The sequence below is a fragment of the Puma concolor genome, chromosome B1 (assembly GCF_028749965.1).
Source record: "Puma concolor isolate L17-30 chromosome B1, mPumCon1.1.hap2, whole genome shotgun sequence".
Taxonomy (NCBI): Eukaryota; Metazoa; Chordata; class Mammalia; order Carnivora; family Felidae; genus Puma; species Puma concolor.
This window is the reverse complement of record NC_141670.1, coordinates 38,780,002-38,796,636: the sequence shown is the minus strand read 5'-3', so window position 1 is coordinate 38,796,636 and position 16,635 is coordinate 38,780,002. Positions and strand designations below refer to the sequence as shown.

At 38.2% G+C, this 16,635-nt stretch overlaps 1 protein-coding gene across 18 annotated transcripts in view; it reads left to right on the top strand.

The window, feature by feature from the left end:
• The window catches only part of PSD3 (pleckstrin and Sec7 domain containing 3), an 810,275-nt gene that overhangs the window by 752,530 nt on the left and 41,110 nt on the right, over positions 1-16,635 (top strand). For 17 of the 18 annotated variants that reach the window (XM_086703516.1, XM_086703515.1, XM_086703517.1 and 14 more), the window contains one exon: positions 1,618-1,761. In XM_086703516.1, coding sequence (XP_086559642.1) covers positions 1,618-1,761 — 144 coding nt within the window. Of the gene's footprint in view, positions 1-1,617; positions 1,762-8,684; positions 8,750-16,635 lie in introns of all 18 variants that reach the window. The other variant, XM_086703520.1, reaches the window with a different exon arrangement.

Sequence of the window (16,635 nt, the reverse complement as noted above, 5' to 3'; positions counted from 1 at the left end):
TTCTCAACAAGATGCTAGCAATACAAATCCTACAGTACATAAAAAGAATTATCCACCACGATCAAGTGGTATTTATTCCTGGGCTACAGGTATGAGTCATTATCCACAAATCAGTCAGCATGATACACGAATCTCTGAGTTTCCATTATTTCTTACGGGGAAATTCGCTTTGATATACAAATGCTTTGGATTACAAGCATGTTTCTGGAACAAATTATGCTCTCAAACCAAGGTTTTACTGTTTGTCAATGTACTCCTACATCATAAATTAAAATTGTTGGGATTTTTCACCTCTGAATTATCCAACTAGGTTTGAATTGCAAGGTTAAGTTGCCAGATTAATTATATAGTTACTTCAAGGTTTAAATTCTTCATCACCTGGCAACTACTTACTGATCTTGGATTTAGTAATTTTAATTCACAAAAATGTCATATGGAAAGAATTCAACTGGGAATTGTGATGATGTGTTGTACATGTTAATTTTTTACGTTTAACTCTTCTCGTGATCATCTAGGGTGACATGAATTCTGGAAGCAGGAGGAAACAACTCATTTTTTTTCTCATTGCCATGCCTTTTATGAAGAGTACAAATTGATAAGTCCTAAAGTAAGAACTTCACAAAGAAGGGAAATTCCTTTTGTCTGCTCTTAAAAAAAAAAGAAAAGAAAAAGAAATTATGGTGTTATTATACAAATTGTATTTATCGCCTAGTTTAATCATTTCCTTTTCATTTACTTTATTCATTTATTTCTTATTGTACATGCGAAATTTGTAATCAAGAATTTGGATAATATATATGTGAATGCAGAATAGTAAACAAAGCAGTCATATAACTTTAGGAATGCAAGAAAATTCCAATGTTTTTGTTTCATTTTTAAAATGTTGCCAGAGGGTTTGATGGTGTCTTTCATTATTATGAGGTGATAAAAATGTTGCCCCTAGTATGTAAATTCTTTGGCATAGGATCAACCATGTTGCATTGGTGCATGGTGCCTATAGTGACGCTGTTCAGGCAATAATTTCTCTGTAGGAACATTTATTTGAATGACTACTTTGGATCAATAAGATTTTGAAAGAAGTTAGAACCTCTACTACTTTGGAGGGAAAAAGCATAGGCGTATGCATTTTTTAGAATATCTTCAGATAGCTTTCAGAGAATTATTTCTTGGTGACATTGCTCGTCTCAAAAAGGAAAAAGAAAAACTAAGCAGAGAGACTTTTCATTCATTGTGACAGACGGGGAAATTAGCAGCATTACTGATTGGACAGGAAATAGAAAAGCCAAATTATCTGGGACTCTAAGTGCTTAACTGGTACTTTGCCTTTTGGATTATCTGTTAGGAAGCCTGTTCTCAACTTCATGACCGGTATATTTGATAAGGGGCTCTGAAAGTATTTGGTTTTATAACAAGGGGCCTGTTGTCAGTTTGTAAAGGTATACGTGAATACTAGCATGAGAAAGTTGGTAAGATGTGGCAGCAGAGGCACATTGGACTGTTTTGATGAATTAAAGTCATTCATCATAAGGGATTTTTAAAAGCACTCTATGATTTTTTTATTGAAAAGTACTCTATGAATTATTTTCTGATGCTAAATAGCTTAATAAAATCCTGCAGGAGGAACAGCTGAAATCTCATGAAAGCAAACTGAAGCAGATTACCACTGAGCTGGCTGAACACCGCTCATATCCCCCGGATAAGAAAGTTAAAGCCAAGGAGATAGATGAATACAGACTGAAAGATCACTATCTGGAATTTGAGGTATGTTGAACCTAAATGTAATAAATGCCTATACCTAAGTTATTTTATGATTTTTTTCCATGAGACTTTTTTTTTTTTTTTGGCTACTGCAACTATGGGAAGTATACCTTGACCCTGCCTCTAACTTGGGAGCTCTGGGCATGGTCTAGATCATGGTGGCCCCTCATGCTCAGGATTCTATTTAAGCATCAAAGAAACATCAAAAAATAACTGTTAGTTTATGTGCTTAAAAGCAAACAGCCTGCCTGGTTGGGATAATGTGTGCCTGCTGTGAGAAAAAACAATGCCAGAATGGGGCAGCTGCTTTCTATGTGTCTATATCTCTTCCAGCAGAGTTTGAGTCAAAAAAATAAAAAATAAAAATACAGTGGAGGAAATGAGCTATAGGGTGATATGAAGTATCTGTTATAGTCTGTGTTACTTCCTATCCTTCATCTCCTTCATTCTCATCTTATCATCCTGTTTCTTCCTAAAGCTTGAAACTTAGACTCATTTGAGCACCCTCCTCCTGGCCCCTGCAGCCCCCCAGTATCTAATCAGGAGCTAAATCCCAGTGCTCAGCCACTCTAGTGTTTCACTTCTGTCTCTTCCTTACCATAGGCAATTGCTCTTATACTTCCTCTGCTCAAGTCCTGGGTTTTTCATCTCTCACCTGAATGTGGTGGTAGCCTCCTGTGTCTCTTTAGTTCTCTTGTGACAGTTAATTTTTCTTTTTTAATTTTTTTAATGTTTATTTATTTTTGAGAGAGAAAGAGAGCATGAGAGGGTGAGGGGCAAAGAGAGGGGGAACAGAATCTGAAGCAGGCTCCAGGCTCTGAGCTGTCAGCACAGAGCCTGACAACTAGTTTTCTAAGGCTTAACCCAGACAGTGGCATTCCTCTGTTTAGCAGCTGCCCTTGAGGTTCTCCTAAGACTCCCCCCAAAATTTATCTTATGAGTAAAGTCCTAATCCTTAATCTCAGAGGATTTGGGTTCCTTCTGTCTTTCTACCACACTGGTTTCTTTCCACAACATCCTCCTTATGTGTTAGTCACATTTCTGCCTACTCTCTCCAAGTGTACTTTGTGCCTTTGTTCATCTACTTTCTTCTGCCCCAAATGCCCCTCCCCTCATCTTCATTCCTGAAAGCCCTGTTCAGCTTTCAAGATGCAACTCAAATACCTCCTATGAAATGACTACTCGGGATGCCTGGGTGGCTCAGTCAGTTAAGCATCTGACTCTTGCTTTTCCCTCAGTTCAAGATCAAACAGTTCATGAGATCAAGACCCCAGGTCAGGCTATGTGCTGATAGTGCAGAGCCTGCTTGGGATTCTCTCTCTCTGTCTCTCTTCTCTCTGCCCTTCCCCTGCTCACTCTCTCTCAAAATAAATAAACATTTATTTTTTTTTTAAATGTCAGTTCTAAACTAATTAATTGGGTTTAATCTGTTACAGTCCTTGCCACAGTTGGTTTTATGTTAAAGTTTTTCAGTATGTCTTTGTATCTATGGTAGATTCCATAACACCTCCCCCTGTTCAAGATGGTGAGTTCTTGGGAGTACAAAGACCTCAAGTTCATTTCTAACCTTTGCTGTATGCTTGCATATTGAATTGGATAGGATTTCATGGAAGCTTATATCTCCCTGAGTTATAAAATTTCTGTTATAAGATGTGGCATTTTATCCAGTGCAGATCCATGTACTAGCATTCTTTATGGCCAAGCAAGTTCTTGCTGTGGGCAGATGAAGAAAAGTCATTCTTTTAGTAAAGGTAAAAGTTTATTAGCAAAAACTGTAGAAGCCTCACCAGCAAAAGACTTGAAAAATATTTTGTAAAAAACAAAACAAAACAAAAAACTAAGGAGCTCATCTTTCCCCAGGTTTGTTCATTCTTGAGAAATGGGAGTTTCTCAGAAAGCAATCATAATTCTTCACACTTTGAGTGGCTTTCAGCTATGGGCCCTTTTATTTTCACACATACTAACTGAATTTCCCAACACCCTCACTCCCCTGTGTCTAGCACTCAACACCTTACTTTGAGCCTTTGACTTTAAAGGCTGAGAGCTTGTCCACAGGAGGTGGGGGTAGCTGCAAGATCATTGAAAAGTTGTCACTGCTAGAAGCACTCCATATTTTTTTTAAAGATTCTTTAACATTTATTCACTTTTGAGAGACAGTGTGAGTAGGGGAAGGGCAGAGAGAGGGAGACACAGAATCCAAAGCAGGCTTCAGGCTCTGAGCTATCAGCACAGAGCCTGACGTGGGACTCAAACCCACCAACTGCGAGATCATGACCTGAGTCAAAGTCAGACACTCAACCAACTGAGCCACTCAGGCACCCCTGCACTCTATACTTTTGAACCTACTGTGGTGCCCCTTTTCAGAAAATGTAACCTAGCAAGAACCAGCATTTTCATTTCCTAACATGGAATTTAGACCAAGCTTTGTGGGGATCAGTCTTGCTTTCATTACATTGTCACCTCATGGAACCTGAAAATTGTATTACACAATCCCTGGCTCATCAAAATCATATTCATATGCTAATATGTCAGGCATATTGGATTGTCTCTCAAGTTGCATTAACCTATGTCTATCAGGAAAGTAGAAGAGTAGATGCTATCCAAAAAGGTGTTTATAAAATTAATTCTTTTTAAAAAGTGAATTATTAGTTTTCACTAACTTGTGGTAATATATCTTGTGGGGTCCACTTTGCTATTGTTTCAGCCACCAGAATTTGTGTTGTGTGTTTGTTCGTGGAGATCTTTTGCATAGCATTGAGCATTCTGCTTCATAAGCAACATTTTCTTAGCAGACTGCTTCATTCCCTGAATGAATCTAATCTCATTCCCTGAATAGAGGGTATGAGAGTTTTTTATTGATCATTTTGTATATTTTGTTCACTTCTCTATCCTCAGGCTTCTGGAACATAGGTTTAATGTATATTTGTTGAATGAACGCATGGAATTTTATTATTATATATAAAAGATAACATCAAAGAAAGTAGTTCTCTGAGACAGCTTAGTAGCTGCCCTGCAAACAAATCTGATAGGCAGGTAAGAACAGTGTCTGCAATTCAGTGTGAATCTCAAGTGGGCAGTGACAGGAAGGGGAGCTTTAATCCCATCTGCATCCTGTCGCCAGTAAGAATAACAGGCAAAAATTAGCTGTTTCACCTACTCCTGTAATAGGGACCTCCCTGTGGTTTCAGACCATAGGAAATTCTTACAATTTTTACACTTGATAAGGAAAAATGCCTTTATTTTGTTAGAATGTTAAGCTTTTGGTGATTACACTGGGAGTTGTTCCTCCCTTTACGCATTTCAGTTGTTTATATCCCAAGTTGCTTTGAGTACCAACAGTCTTCATTGTAGGCCAAATTCATAGCTCTTTCTGTGCCTTCAAAGTCTGACTGACAGTAAGTTATTAGAAATTATAGTAAATAAGTAGGTTCAGAGTGTGAGTTTTTTGTTGTTGTTTTGTTTTAAAGTCTATAAAAAGTCTACAGAGAACAAAGAGACTTCCATTTATCTTACTAGCTTTAGCCTATAAGAAAAAGATTCTCTTTTACTTAAAGCAGCGAACTACACTCAGAATGGGCTATAATTGACTACATCTGTGCCTGTCTCTCTGTTGACAGGGGGAAGAGAGGTTGTTTGTATTTGATTGGATTTGTACCTCCAAGCCATGACTGTTAATTTTTCAGAAGAGTTCACTTGGAACCTAAACTTACTTTTGAAAGAGTGGTTAGACCTAACAAGTCTCTGTTAAGAAACTCATCATCATTTTCCAATTTCAAAAAATAAATATCAGAAATAGCCTTGCTTCTTTATAAATTAACTTATTTCTACTTTATTCAGTTCCCATTTCACTTCAAAATGTCTAAATTGATCTCCATGCTGCTGGTGCATTTGGAAATTTTTCAAGATATGGGACAGATGGATGATTTGTATTAGATATAAAAACTTGATAGCTTGGTAGTTAGCCCCATACATTTGGGTTTGTTTCTTTAGCTTTAAAAACAATGGCAATTAGAAAGTGTAGATACTGTTTACTCCCAGTATTTCATGTAACAAGATGTTTTCAACAGCTCAAATAATTCATCCTTAAGCCTAAGTAGGGAAAGGGAGACTGTGTAGCAGCCCAAACTGTTTAAAAACATGACTGGGCTGTATGAGATTTACAGAAGAGGAATTATTTAGGGCCAGGTTAATAGAGGTTTCTGAGGTTCATTTTAGAGCCAGGTGGAAACTTGGTGGCCAATACAATGCCAATGAATTTAATGTAGCCAACAGACCTAATGTCAGCAGTTTTGTTTGACCAGCACAGTGCTGTATTTGTTTTCGTTCTAATTTATATGCACTCAGAGAGGATCAGCAGTCTCTTCTCCACTACTCCCTATTATATCACATCCGGTAGGTTTCCACATTATGTGTTGGCCCAGCCCCTGAATGCATTTGAGTTTGCCATCCCTAGTATAATAGGTGCAGCCAGTTGTATATGCTTTGTGTCTTAGTTAAATCTTTGAACATGGGCGTTGGACTCAGCAATCCCTTCATGTTTAGAAAGTGGATACTTCCAGGTGTGTGTTTTCAGGTTCTAATCTAGCAAATAAAAAATTCCACTTCCCTGATGGCTCAAGCCAAATGCAAAATAATGTCCCCTTGGCTTAATGAGCTAGAATTCAGTAAGTTTTCTCTCCTCATTTGCAACCTAGAGTAGCATATACTTATGGCTTAAGACCGTTAGGACTCACACCAGCCACATGGCTAGGAAATTCCATTTTAGAAACAACAAATGTCCATTATAACAAGACATATAAGAAGCTTGGAACAGAATATTTTAAATCTAGAAAATCTAGGACATTCTTGAGACATGCTGCATCTTTTTCTGACTTTGTGATTTTTCTTGGCATGTTAAAAAAAGGCATGATTCTTTCTAAAATTGACATATTTGAGAATATGAGCAGTGTCATTAAACTCAACTCATGTTTAGAAGTGCCCATAATATAAATATCTAGTTGTAAACCCTCAGTGTTACTGTTGAGTTGTTTGTTGCGTAGTGGCTGGGTGGTTTGAGATTTTTTTTAAAATAAATTCTCAGGTTGAAATTAGCTCTGTTTCCTCAGATTGCTCATTTTTAATTTGCCAACATTAGATAAGTAATTTTCACATTATGGACCACTTTTCTTCTCACAGGAGCAGTGCAAGGACATTTCTCAATACAATGCCAACTGCCACAAGTCAAATCCACCCCTGGAACAAAAGGTCCAGGTTATTAATTTATAAGTGGCCTTGATCATATGAGCACAATAACAGCAGTTGTTACCCTTTTTCTCCCTAGTGAAATCAAGGGAGAAATTCCATTAACTTACTTAAAGAATATTAGTTGCAAGTCTCAGTCTTAGTAACTGAGTCTAGCCCAGAATGTAATGATGTCTCCTATACAGAAAACATCACAGAAGTGATGATATGTCAGGGTCTGAAAAGCTATATCGCAGGTTAATAGAATTCTTGAGGGAATTTAAGAATTTTATTTTATTTTTTTAGTGGGATACTGTTATGAGTCAAAAACTAGAGACCTAAGATCAGCAGTTTTCTAGGCATTCAAATCTAGTTAACAATAGAGACATAATTCTTGGAATGCCATTTGGAATTGCATTTTTATGACATGATGTAAGAGGGCTAAGAAGCTCTGACTTTTAATCTGTAAATGATGATGTATGCTTTTGAAGGGAGAAGCTTAGCAACAGGATCCTTTGAATCACATTTTAAAAAGATGATGAAAACAACTAGGGTCATACCTGAGAATAAACAGCCAACCATCTGACTTGAAATGACTCTCTGTCCCTGTATTTATTCCTCCACATGCCTGGTAAGGATCACTGCTTTGAGTTAATGTATTATCTGCAGGGTAAGGGCAAATGCAGTGATAAAATAGTAAAATTGGGAAAAGGACTGGCTGGGAGTTAGGAGGCTGTGTTAATCTTATCCTTGATGTGTTTGTTATACATTTATCCTCTATAAGTATTACACATTTATAGCTCGGTTTCCTGGCTATAAAAATGAAATGAAATTAACCTAGAGTTCCCTTCCAACTCTGCTTGTTTGAGGAGAGTGACATATTAACACCAATTAGTTTGTTAGATTAACTCATTTTCTTGAAGACCCCCAGGAGTGTTAAATGTAGAACAAAAATATTTCAATTTGGGGATTTCAGGAGATCTAAACCAGTACTATGCAATAGAGATATAATGCAAATCACATATGTAATCTTAAATTCTATAATAGCTGCATTTAAAAATTAAGAGAAACACGTGGAATCAGTGTATCCAAAATAGTATCATTTTAACATGTAATCAGTGTAAAATATTAAGATATTTTACATTCTTTTTTCTTACTAAGTCATCAGAATTTAGTGTATATTTTCTACTTATGACATACCTCAATGCAGATTGACCACATTTCACATGTTCTGTAGCTACCTGAGGCTAGTGGCTACTGTACTGGTTAGCATATATATTGACCATGCAAACTGCTTAAAAGTCAGTTAGGAATTAGGAAGTCTGATAACAGGCCCAGGTAGATATTATGCTTAATTTAAGAAGTGGAAAATGAGCTGATAGGCAGCTATTGTGCACCTATAAAGCTTTACAATGGTTTGCACATGGTGTCCATTTGGATTTAGCACTTGCCTATTGCTGTACCAGTAGTTTAATATTTTGATTATTACTGCTGATTGGGGATACAATAAAGAGGAGGCCCACCTGGTATGAATGATGTTGCCTATAGCCTTGTAGTGTCCTTTTTCATATCAGTAACTTTTGAGATAGGAGAAAACCAAATACATTTCCCTCATAAAGAAAGTTTTCATGAAAACAATGTAAATTGCCTCCTTTCTGGTTCCTGTAGACTTTTTGGTAAATGACCCTCCCCATTGCTTCTGTTAGTTTGCTGACTGCTGGTGCTGAATCCTTTCCTGGGCTAACCTCTGGAATCGGAACAATGAAATGGGGTGTGTATTTTGTTTTCCCTTTTTATTTTTACCCAGAGTACTTTATCTCTGTCTAACTACATTAGATTTTTTTCCTAATATATTCTTTTTTTAATCCCACCCAATTTACACCAAGTTAGCCAGCATACAGTGCAACAATGATTTCAGGAGTAGGCCCCCAACACCCCCAACTCTTTCAGCCTGTCCCCCCTCCCACAACCCCTGCAGTAACCTTCTGTTTGTTCTCCATATTTAAGAGTCTTTTTTTAACATTTATTTATTATTGAGAGACAGAGAGAGACAGAGCATGAGCAGGAGAGGGGCAGAGAGAGGAGGAGACACAGAATCCGAAACAGGCTCCAGGCTCTGAACTGTTAGCACAGAGCCTGACGCAGGGCTTGAACCCACAAACTGCAAGATCATGACCTGAGCCGAAGTCAGATGCTTAACCGACTGAGCCACCCAAGTGCCCCTAAGAGTCTCTTATGTTTTTGTCTGCCTCCCTGTTTTTATATTATTTTTGTTTCCCTTCCCTTATGTTCATCTGTTTTTGTCTCTTAAATTCCTCATATGAGTGAAGCCATATGATATTTGTCTTTCTCTGACTAATGTCACTTAGGTTAATACCCTCCAGTTCCATCCATGTAGTTGCAAATGGCAAGATTTCATTCTTTTTGATTGCCGAGTAATACTCCATTGTGTGTGTGTGTGTGTGTGTGTGTGTGTGTGTGTGTGTGTGTGTGTATACCACATCTTCTTTATCCATTCATCCATTGATGGACATTTGGGCTCTTTCCATACTTTGGCTATTGTTGATAGTGTTGCTATAAACATTGGAGTGCATGTGTCCCTTCAAAACAGCACACTGGGATCCCTCAGATAAATACCTAGTAGTGCAATTGCTGGGTTGTAGGGTAGTTCTGTTTTTTTAGTTTTGAGGAACCTCCATACTGTTTTCCAGAGTGGCTGCACCAGATTGCATTCCCACCAACAGTGGAAAAGAGATCCTGTTTTTCTGCATCTTCATCAGTATCTGTTGTTGACTGAGTTGTTCATTTTAGCCATTCTGACTGGTGTGAGGTGGTATCTCATTGTGGTTTTAATTTGTACTTCCCTTATGATGAATGATGTTGGGTGGTTTTTCATGTGTCAGTTGGCCATCTGGGTGTCTTCTTTAGAGAAGTGTCCATTCATGCTTTTTGCCCATTTCTTCACTGGATTCTTTGTTTTTTGGGTGTTGAGTTTGATAAGTTCTTTGTAGATTTTGGATACTAACCCTTTATCTGATATGTCATTTGTAAATATCTTCTCCCATTCTGTCGGTTGCCTTTTAGTTTTGCTGATTGTTTCCTTCGCTGTGCAGAAGCTTTTTATTTTCATGAGGTCCCAATAGTTCAATTTTGCTTTTGTTTCCCTTGCCTCCAGAGACGTTTGAGTAAGAAGTTGCTGCAGCCAAGATCAAAGAGGTTTTTGCCTGCTTTCTCTTCGAGGATTTTGATGGCTTCTTGTCTTACATTTAGGTCTTTCATCCATGTTGAGTTTGTTTTTGTGTATGGTGTAAGAAAGTGGTCCAGGTTCATTCTTCTGCATGTCGCTGTCGAGTTTTCCCAGTACCACTTGCTGAAGAGACTGTCTTTATTCCATTGGATATTCTTTCCTGCTTTGTCAAAGATTAGTTGGCCATACATTTGTGGGTCCATTTCTGGGTTCTCTATTCTGTTCCATTGATTCGAGTGTCTTTGTGCCAGTATGTACTGTCTTGGTGATTACAGCTTTGTAACCCAGTTTGAAGTCCGGGATTGTGATGCCTTCTGCTTTGGTTTTCTTTTTCAAGATTGCTTTGATGATTCAGGGTCTTTTCTGGTTCCATACACATTTTAGGGTTGTTTGTTCTAGCTCTGTGAAGAATGCTGGCATTATTTTGATAGGGATTACATTCAATATGTAGATTGCTTTGGGTAGTATCGACAGTTTAACAATATTTGTTCTTCCTCTCTAGGAGCATGGAATCTTTTTCCATTTTTTTGTGTCTTCAATTTCTTTCATAAGCTTTCTATAGTTTTCAGTGTATAGATTTTTCACTTCTTTGGTTAGATTTATTCCTAGGTATTTTATGGGTTTTGGTGCAGTTGTAAGTGCGACCAATTCCTTGATTTCTCTTTCTGTTGCTTTATTATTGGTGTATACGAATGCAACCTGTGCATTGATTTTATATCCTGCAACTTTACTGCTTTCACCGATCAGTTCTAGCAGTTTTTAGGTGGAATCTTTTGGGTTTTCCATATAGAGTATCATGTCATCTGCGAAGAGTGAAAGTTTGACCTCCCCCTGCTGACTTGGATGCCTTTTATTTCTTTGTATTGTCTGATTGCTGAGGCTAAGACTTCCAATACTGTGTTGAACAACAGTGGCGAGAGTGGACACCCCTGTTTTGTTCCTGACCTTAGGGGGAAAGCTCTCAGTTTTTCCCCATTGAGGATGATATTCACGTTGAGTCTATCATATGTGGTCTTTATGATCTCGAGGTATGATCCTTTTATCCCTACTTTCTTGAGGTTTTTTATCAAGGAAGGATGCTGTATTTTGTCAAATGCTGTCTCTGCACCTATTGAGAGGATCATATGGTTCTTGTCCTCTCTTATACTGATGTGATCAATTATATTGATTGTTTTGCAGATATTGAACTAGCCCTGCATCCCAGGTATAAATACCCCTTGGTCGTGGTGAATAATTTTTTTAATGTGTTGTTGGATCCAGTTGGCTAATATCTTGTTCAGGATTTTTGCATCCATGTTCATCAGGGAAATTGGTCTATTGTTCTGCTTTTTAGTGGGGTCTCTGTCTGGTTTTGGAATCAAAGTAATGCTGGCTTCATAGAAAGAGTTTGGAGGTTTTCCTTCCATTTCTATTTTTTGGAACAGCTCTTTCAAGAGAATAGGTATTAACTCTTCCTTAATGTTTGGTAGAATTCCCCTAGAAAACCATCTGACCCTGGAGTCTTGTTTTTTGGGGAGCTTTTTGATTACTAATTCTGTTCCTTTACTTGTATGGTCTGTTCAAATTTTCCATTTCTTCCTGTTTCCGTTTTGGTAGTGTCTATGTTTCTAGGAATTTGTCCATTTCTTCCAAATTGCCCATTTTATTTGCGTATAATTGCTGGTAATATTTTCTTATTATTGTTTGTATTTCTGCTGTGTTAGTTGTGATCTCTTCTGTTTCATTCTTGATTTTATTTGGGTCCTTCCTTTTTCTTATCACTTTTGTTAATTCTTTCAAAGAACCAGCTTCTGGTTTAATCTGTTCTGTGTTTGTTTGTTTTTTTTATTTTGATAGCTTTGATTTCTACTCTAATCTTTATTATTTCCTGTCTTGTGCTGTGTTTTGGGTTTTATTTGCTGTTCTTTTTCCAGCTCTTCAAGGTGTAAGGTTACGTTGTGTATCTGAGACCATTCTTCCTTACTTAGGAAGGCCTGAATGGTTGTACACTTCCCTCTTATGACATGTTGGCTGTGTCCCAGAGGTTTGGGGCTGTGGTGTTATCATTTTCCTTGGCTTCCATGCACTTTTTAATTTCCTCTTTAATTCTTGGTTAGCCTATTCATTCTTTACTAGGATGTGCTTTAGTTTCCAAGTATTTTTTGTCTTTCCAAATTTTTTCTTGTGGTTAATTTCCAGTTTCATAGCATTGTGGTCTGAAAATATGTATGGTATGATCTCGATCTTTTTGTCCTTGTTGAGGGCTGTTTTGTGTCCCAGTATGTGGTCTATTCTGGAGAACATGCCATGTGCACTGGAAAAGAAGTATATTCTGCTACTTTAGGATGAAGTGTTCTGAATATATCTGTTAAGTCCATCTGGTCCCATGTGTCACTCAAAGCCATTGTTTCCTTGTTGATTTTCTGATTAGATGATCTGTCCATTGCTGTGAGTGGGGTGTTGAAGTCTCCCACTATTATGGTTATTATCAATGAGTTTCTTTATGTTTGTGATTAATTGATTTATATATTTGGGTGCTTCACATTTGGAGCATAAATGTTTACAATTGTTAGGTCTTCTTGGTGGATAGACCCCATAATTATTATATAATGCCCTTCTTTATCTCTTGTTACAGTCTTTATTTTAAATTCTAGATTGTCTGATATAAGTATGGCTATTCCGGCTTTCTTTTGTCGACAATTAGCATGATAGATGGTTCTCCATCTCCTTACTTTCAATCTGAAGGTGTCTTTAGGTCCAAAGTGGGTATCTTGTAAACAGCATATAGGTGGATCTTTTCTCCTTACCCATTCTGTTACTCCATGTCTTTTGATTGTATTATTTAGTCCATCGACCTTTAGAGTGAGTACTGAAAGATATGAATTTATTGCCATTATGTTGCTTGTAGAGTTGGAGTTTCTGGTGGTGTTCTCTGGTCCTTTCTAGTCTTTGTTGCTTTTGTATGTATGTATGTATGTATGTCTTTTCTCCCCTCAGAGAGTCCCCCTTATATATTCTTGCAGGGCTGGTTTAGTGGTCACAAACTCCTTTAATTTTTGTCTGGGGAACTTTTAATCCCTCCTCTTATTTTGAATGACAGTCTTGCTGGATAAAGAATTCTTGCTGCATTTTTTTCCAATTTAGTACATTAAATATAATCTGCCACTCCTTTCTGGCCTGCCAAGTTTCTGTGGATAGGTCTGCTGCAAACCTGATTTGTCTTCCCTTGTAGGTTAAGGACTTTTTTCCCCTTGCTGCTTTCATGAGTCTCTCCTTGACTGAGTATTTTGTGAATTTGACTATGATATGCCTTGTTGATGGTCAGTTTTTGGTGAATCTAATAGGAGTCCTCTGTGCTTCCTGGATTTTTATATCTGTGTCTTTCCCCAAGTTAGGAAAGTTTTCTGCTATGATTTGCTCACATAACCCTTCTGCTCCTTTTTCTGTGTCTTCATCTTCTGGGACCCCTATGATTCTAACGTTGTTCTTTTTTAAGGAGTCACTGATTTCTCTAATTCTTAAATTGTGCTCTTTTGCATTAGTCTCCCTCTTTTTTTCAGTTTCATTATTCTCTGTGAGGTTGTCCTCTTTATCGCTGATTTGCTGCTCTGCCTCATCCATCCTTGCTGCTGTGGCAACCATTTGAGATTGCAGCTCAGTTATAACATTTTTTATTTCATCCTGACTAGCTTTTACTTCTTTTATCTCCACAGAAAGTGTCTAATCTATTTTAGACTCCAGCTAGTATTCTTATTATTATGATTCTAAATTCTGGTTCAGACATCTTCTTGTATCTGTGTTGGTTAAGTCCCTGGCTATCATTTCCTTCCTGCTTTTCTTTTGGGGTGAATTCATGAATTTCATCATTTTGAAGGAAGAAAAGGAATTAATGAGGTAGAAAAATTAAAATAAAAATATTAAAATTAAAAAATTAAAAACACACACAAAAATCAAATAAATGATGCTAGATCATAGGTGTGTTTTTGTCTGGGTGTTGACAGGGGCTTGATTAGAGAGAAATGTGGGGAGGGGAAGGAAATCATTTGGAAATTTGAAAAAATGAATACAATGAAATAGAATAAAATGAAATGATGGAAGTAAAATAGAATTTGAAAAATTTACAAAAAAGTAAAAAATATATAGCATAAAAAAATTAAAAGTATTTTTAATAAAAATTGAAAATAAAAATATTTTTTTTCTTTCTGTGTTCAAGAAGAAGAAAAGAAATGAAAAAGAGAAAATAAAATTGAATAGATGGACCAGTGAGCAGACTGAAATAAGATTGAAATTACTTCATTTTCCCCTAGAAGTCAAACTATGAAGCGCTTTATAATCCATTAACTAAGCAGGCAGAGAGACTTTTGGTGTTCCTGAAGAGCGAGGTTGGCCCAGTTGGGTGGGACTTAGTGTAATGGCTCTGTTCCCCACTAGATGGTGCTGCTTAGCTTACTGGGGTGGATTGTTGTGGCACTTGTAGGTGTGTATGTGGATGCGCAGGAAAGGTGAAAATGGCATCACCCAGGTACCCAGTCTCTGCTATCAGAACTCTGTTCTCCCCAATCAGCAATCGTGCACCTGTCCTTTGTCTCCAGCTTCTGTCCACTCTCCGCTTTTACACTGTCCCTGAGCAAGCCCCAGGCAACACCTCCCTCCTGAGTTTTATCTCAGATGTGGCTGTTTTCCCAACCCCTTACTTCTGAGGGACTGCAGCTTTGACCTATTCTGCCCCTCTGTGGGAGGGTCTCACTGAGTAATGGATGGGTGCCAGCCATACCCAGGAGCATTTGCGGGACCGTGCTGCTGCTGATGCCCAGAGACTGTGGCTGGGTGCCAGCCCACCCCAGAAAATGTTCACGTGATCGTGTGGCAGCAGCACTTCAGGGATTATGGAAAATCACAACACACATCTGGCACCAGGCTTCACCCTTAATGACCTTGTTCCAGTACCAGTGAATGTGGTTGTTTTCCCAGGTCCACTGGTGCCTTTACCTGGTCGGGGAGGGTGGGGGCACACAGCCTCTACCAGATGTCTTCCCAGCAGGGGAACTGACTCTCCCCATGTGTCCTGAAGACCCCCAGACTTTACCCTGCTCCTGAGGATTTGTCCTTCTCACCAGAGCACCACCAGGTATCGAACTGCAGAGTTTCAGTCTTTGCACCCCCCCATTCATAGAGTCTTAATGAAATTTAAACCCTCTCCTTTCTCCTTTCTCCCTTTTTAGTTCAGTCCTTGCAGCTGTTTCCACTTTTCCACTTTCTCTCCAGCTGCTTTTTGTGGGGGGATTTCCCATATTCTCCCCCCAACTCCGTCCTCTCTTCACATGCAAAAACAACTCCCTGCCCTCTGTGGCTTCACTCTACCCCCAGTTCACCTCTCCCCACCACATACCTGCTGAGTTCTGTGGTTCAGATTGTGCAGATTGTTGGCTTAATCCTCAAATCAGTTTTCTAGGTGTGCAGGATGGTTTAGTGTTGATCTGGCTGTATTTCATGAACGCAAGATGCAAGAAAAACTTCCATGCTGTTCTGCCAACTTGGCTTCTCCTTCCTAACATATTCTAGAAGAATATGTATGGTTTTGATGTAAGAGTTTTAAATTTTAAGTTGTTGATCTGAGATGAAGAGTCTTTTGAGTTGGGGTGCTGGACAGGCTATTGAGATTGTGTAGGTGTTTCTAGTTAAAAATTACTCAATAGACTTATAATGAAAATATAAACTGTTCTTTAATTTTTTCTGGAAATATTAGGAAAAAAACCATATGCAAGCCAAGAGATGTTTGCTATAGGAATTTTCAGCACAGCATTCTTTGGAAGACTAGAAATTGGCTCTACTTGTGTCATAGACATTTTTCAGGAACACTCAATAATTTGTCTACTTATGTTCCTCCTTGAGGTTCTGCTCACACACACAGCAAGGAATGTGCAAGGTGCTTTTACAGCAGGTTTCTTCCCTGACCAGGTCTGGCCTTTGGCAAAATTGTGAAATAAGTAAACCATGGCTGGTTTTCCCATTTGCCTTTAGTGTCCTATTCCCCGTTTTCTGGTTCACCTTTTCCTCCCAAGAATCAGTATTGTGTCTTCTTTCATATATGTTGTTTCTAAGTAGCTGTCACCTATTTAGAGAATCCCGGAAGGTTTACAGCTGGAAAGTGTCCCCACCCCCTCATTCTGCCTATGTGGAACCTGAGACCTAGAGGGAGCAAGGGACTTAAACAAGGTATGGTTGCTTGGTGTTCTGACTCCACTGGTTGGAAGATGCTTTATCAAGACAAGCTCAAAATTGGACACAGAACCAGTAAGATGGTAGCTTATGGTACTTCCCATTTAAAGGGACATTTGAACTGAGAATACAGAATATGTAAAACCACTTTAAGCTCAAAAGGCAATTAATAAATCTCAGGGATGAAATGTCATGGAAGATTAGTGGGGAAG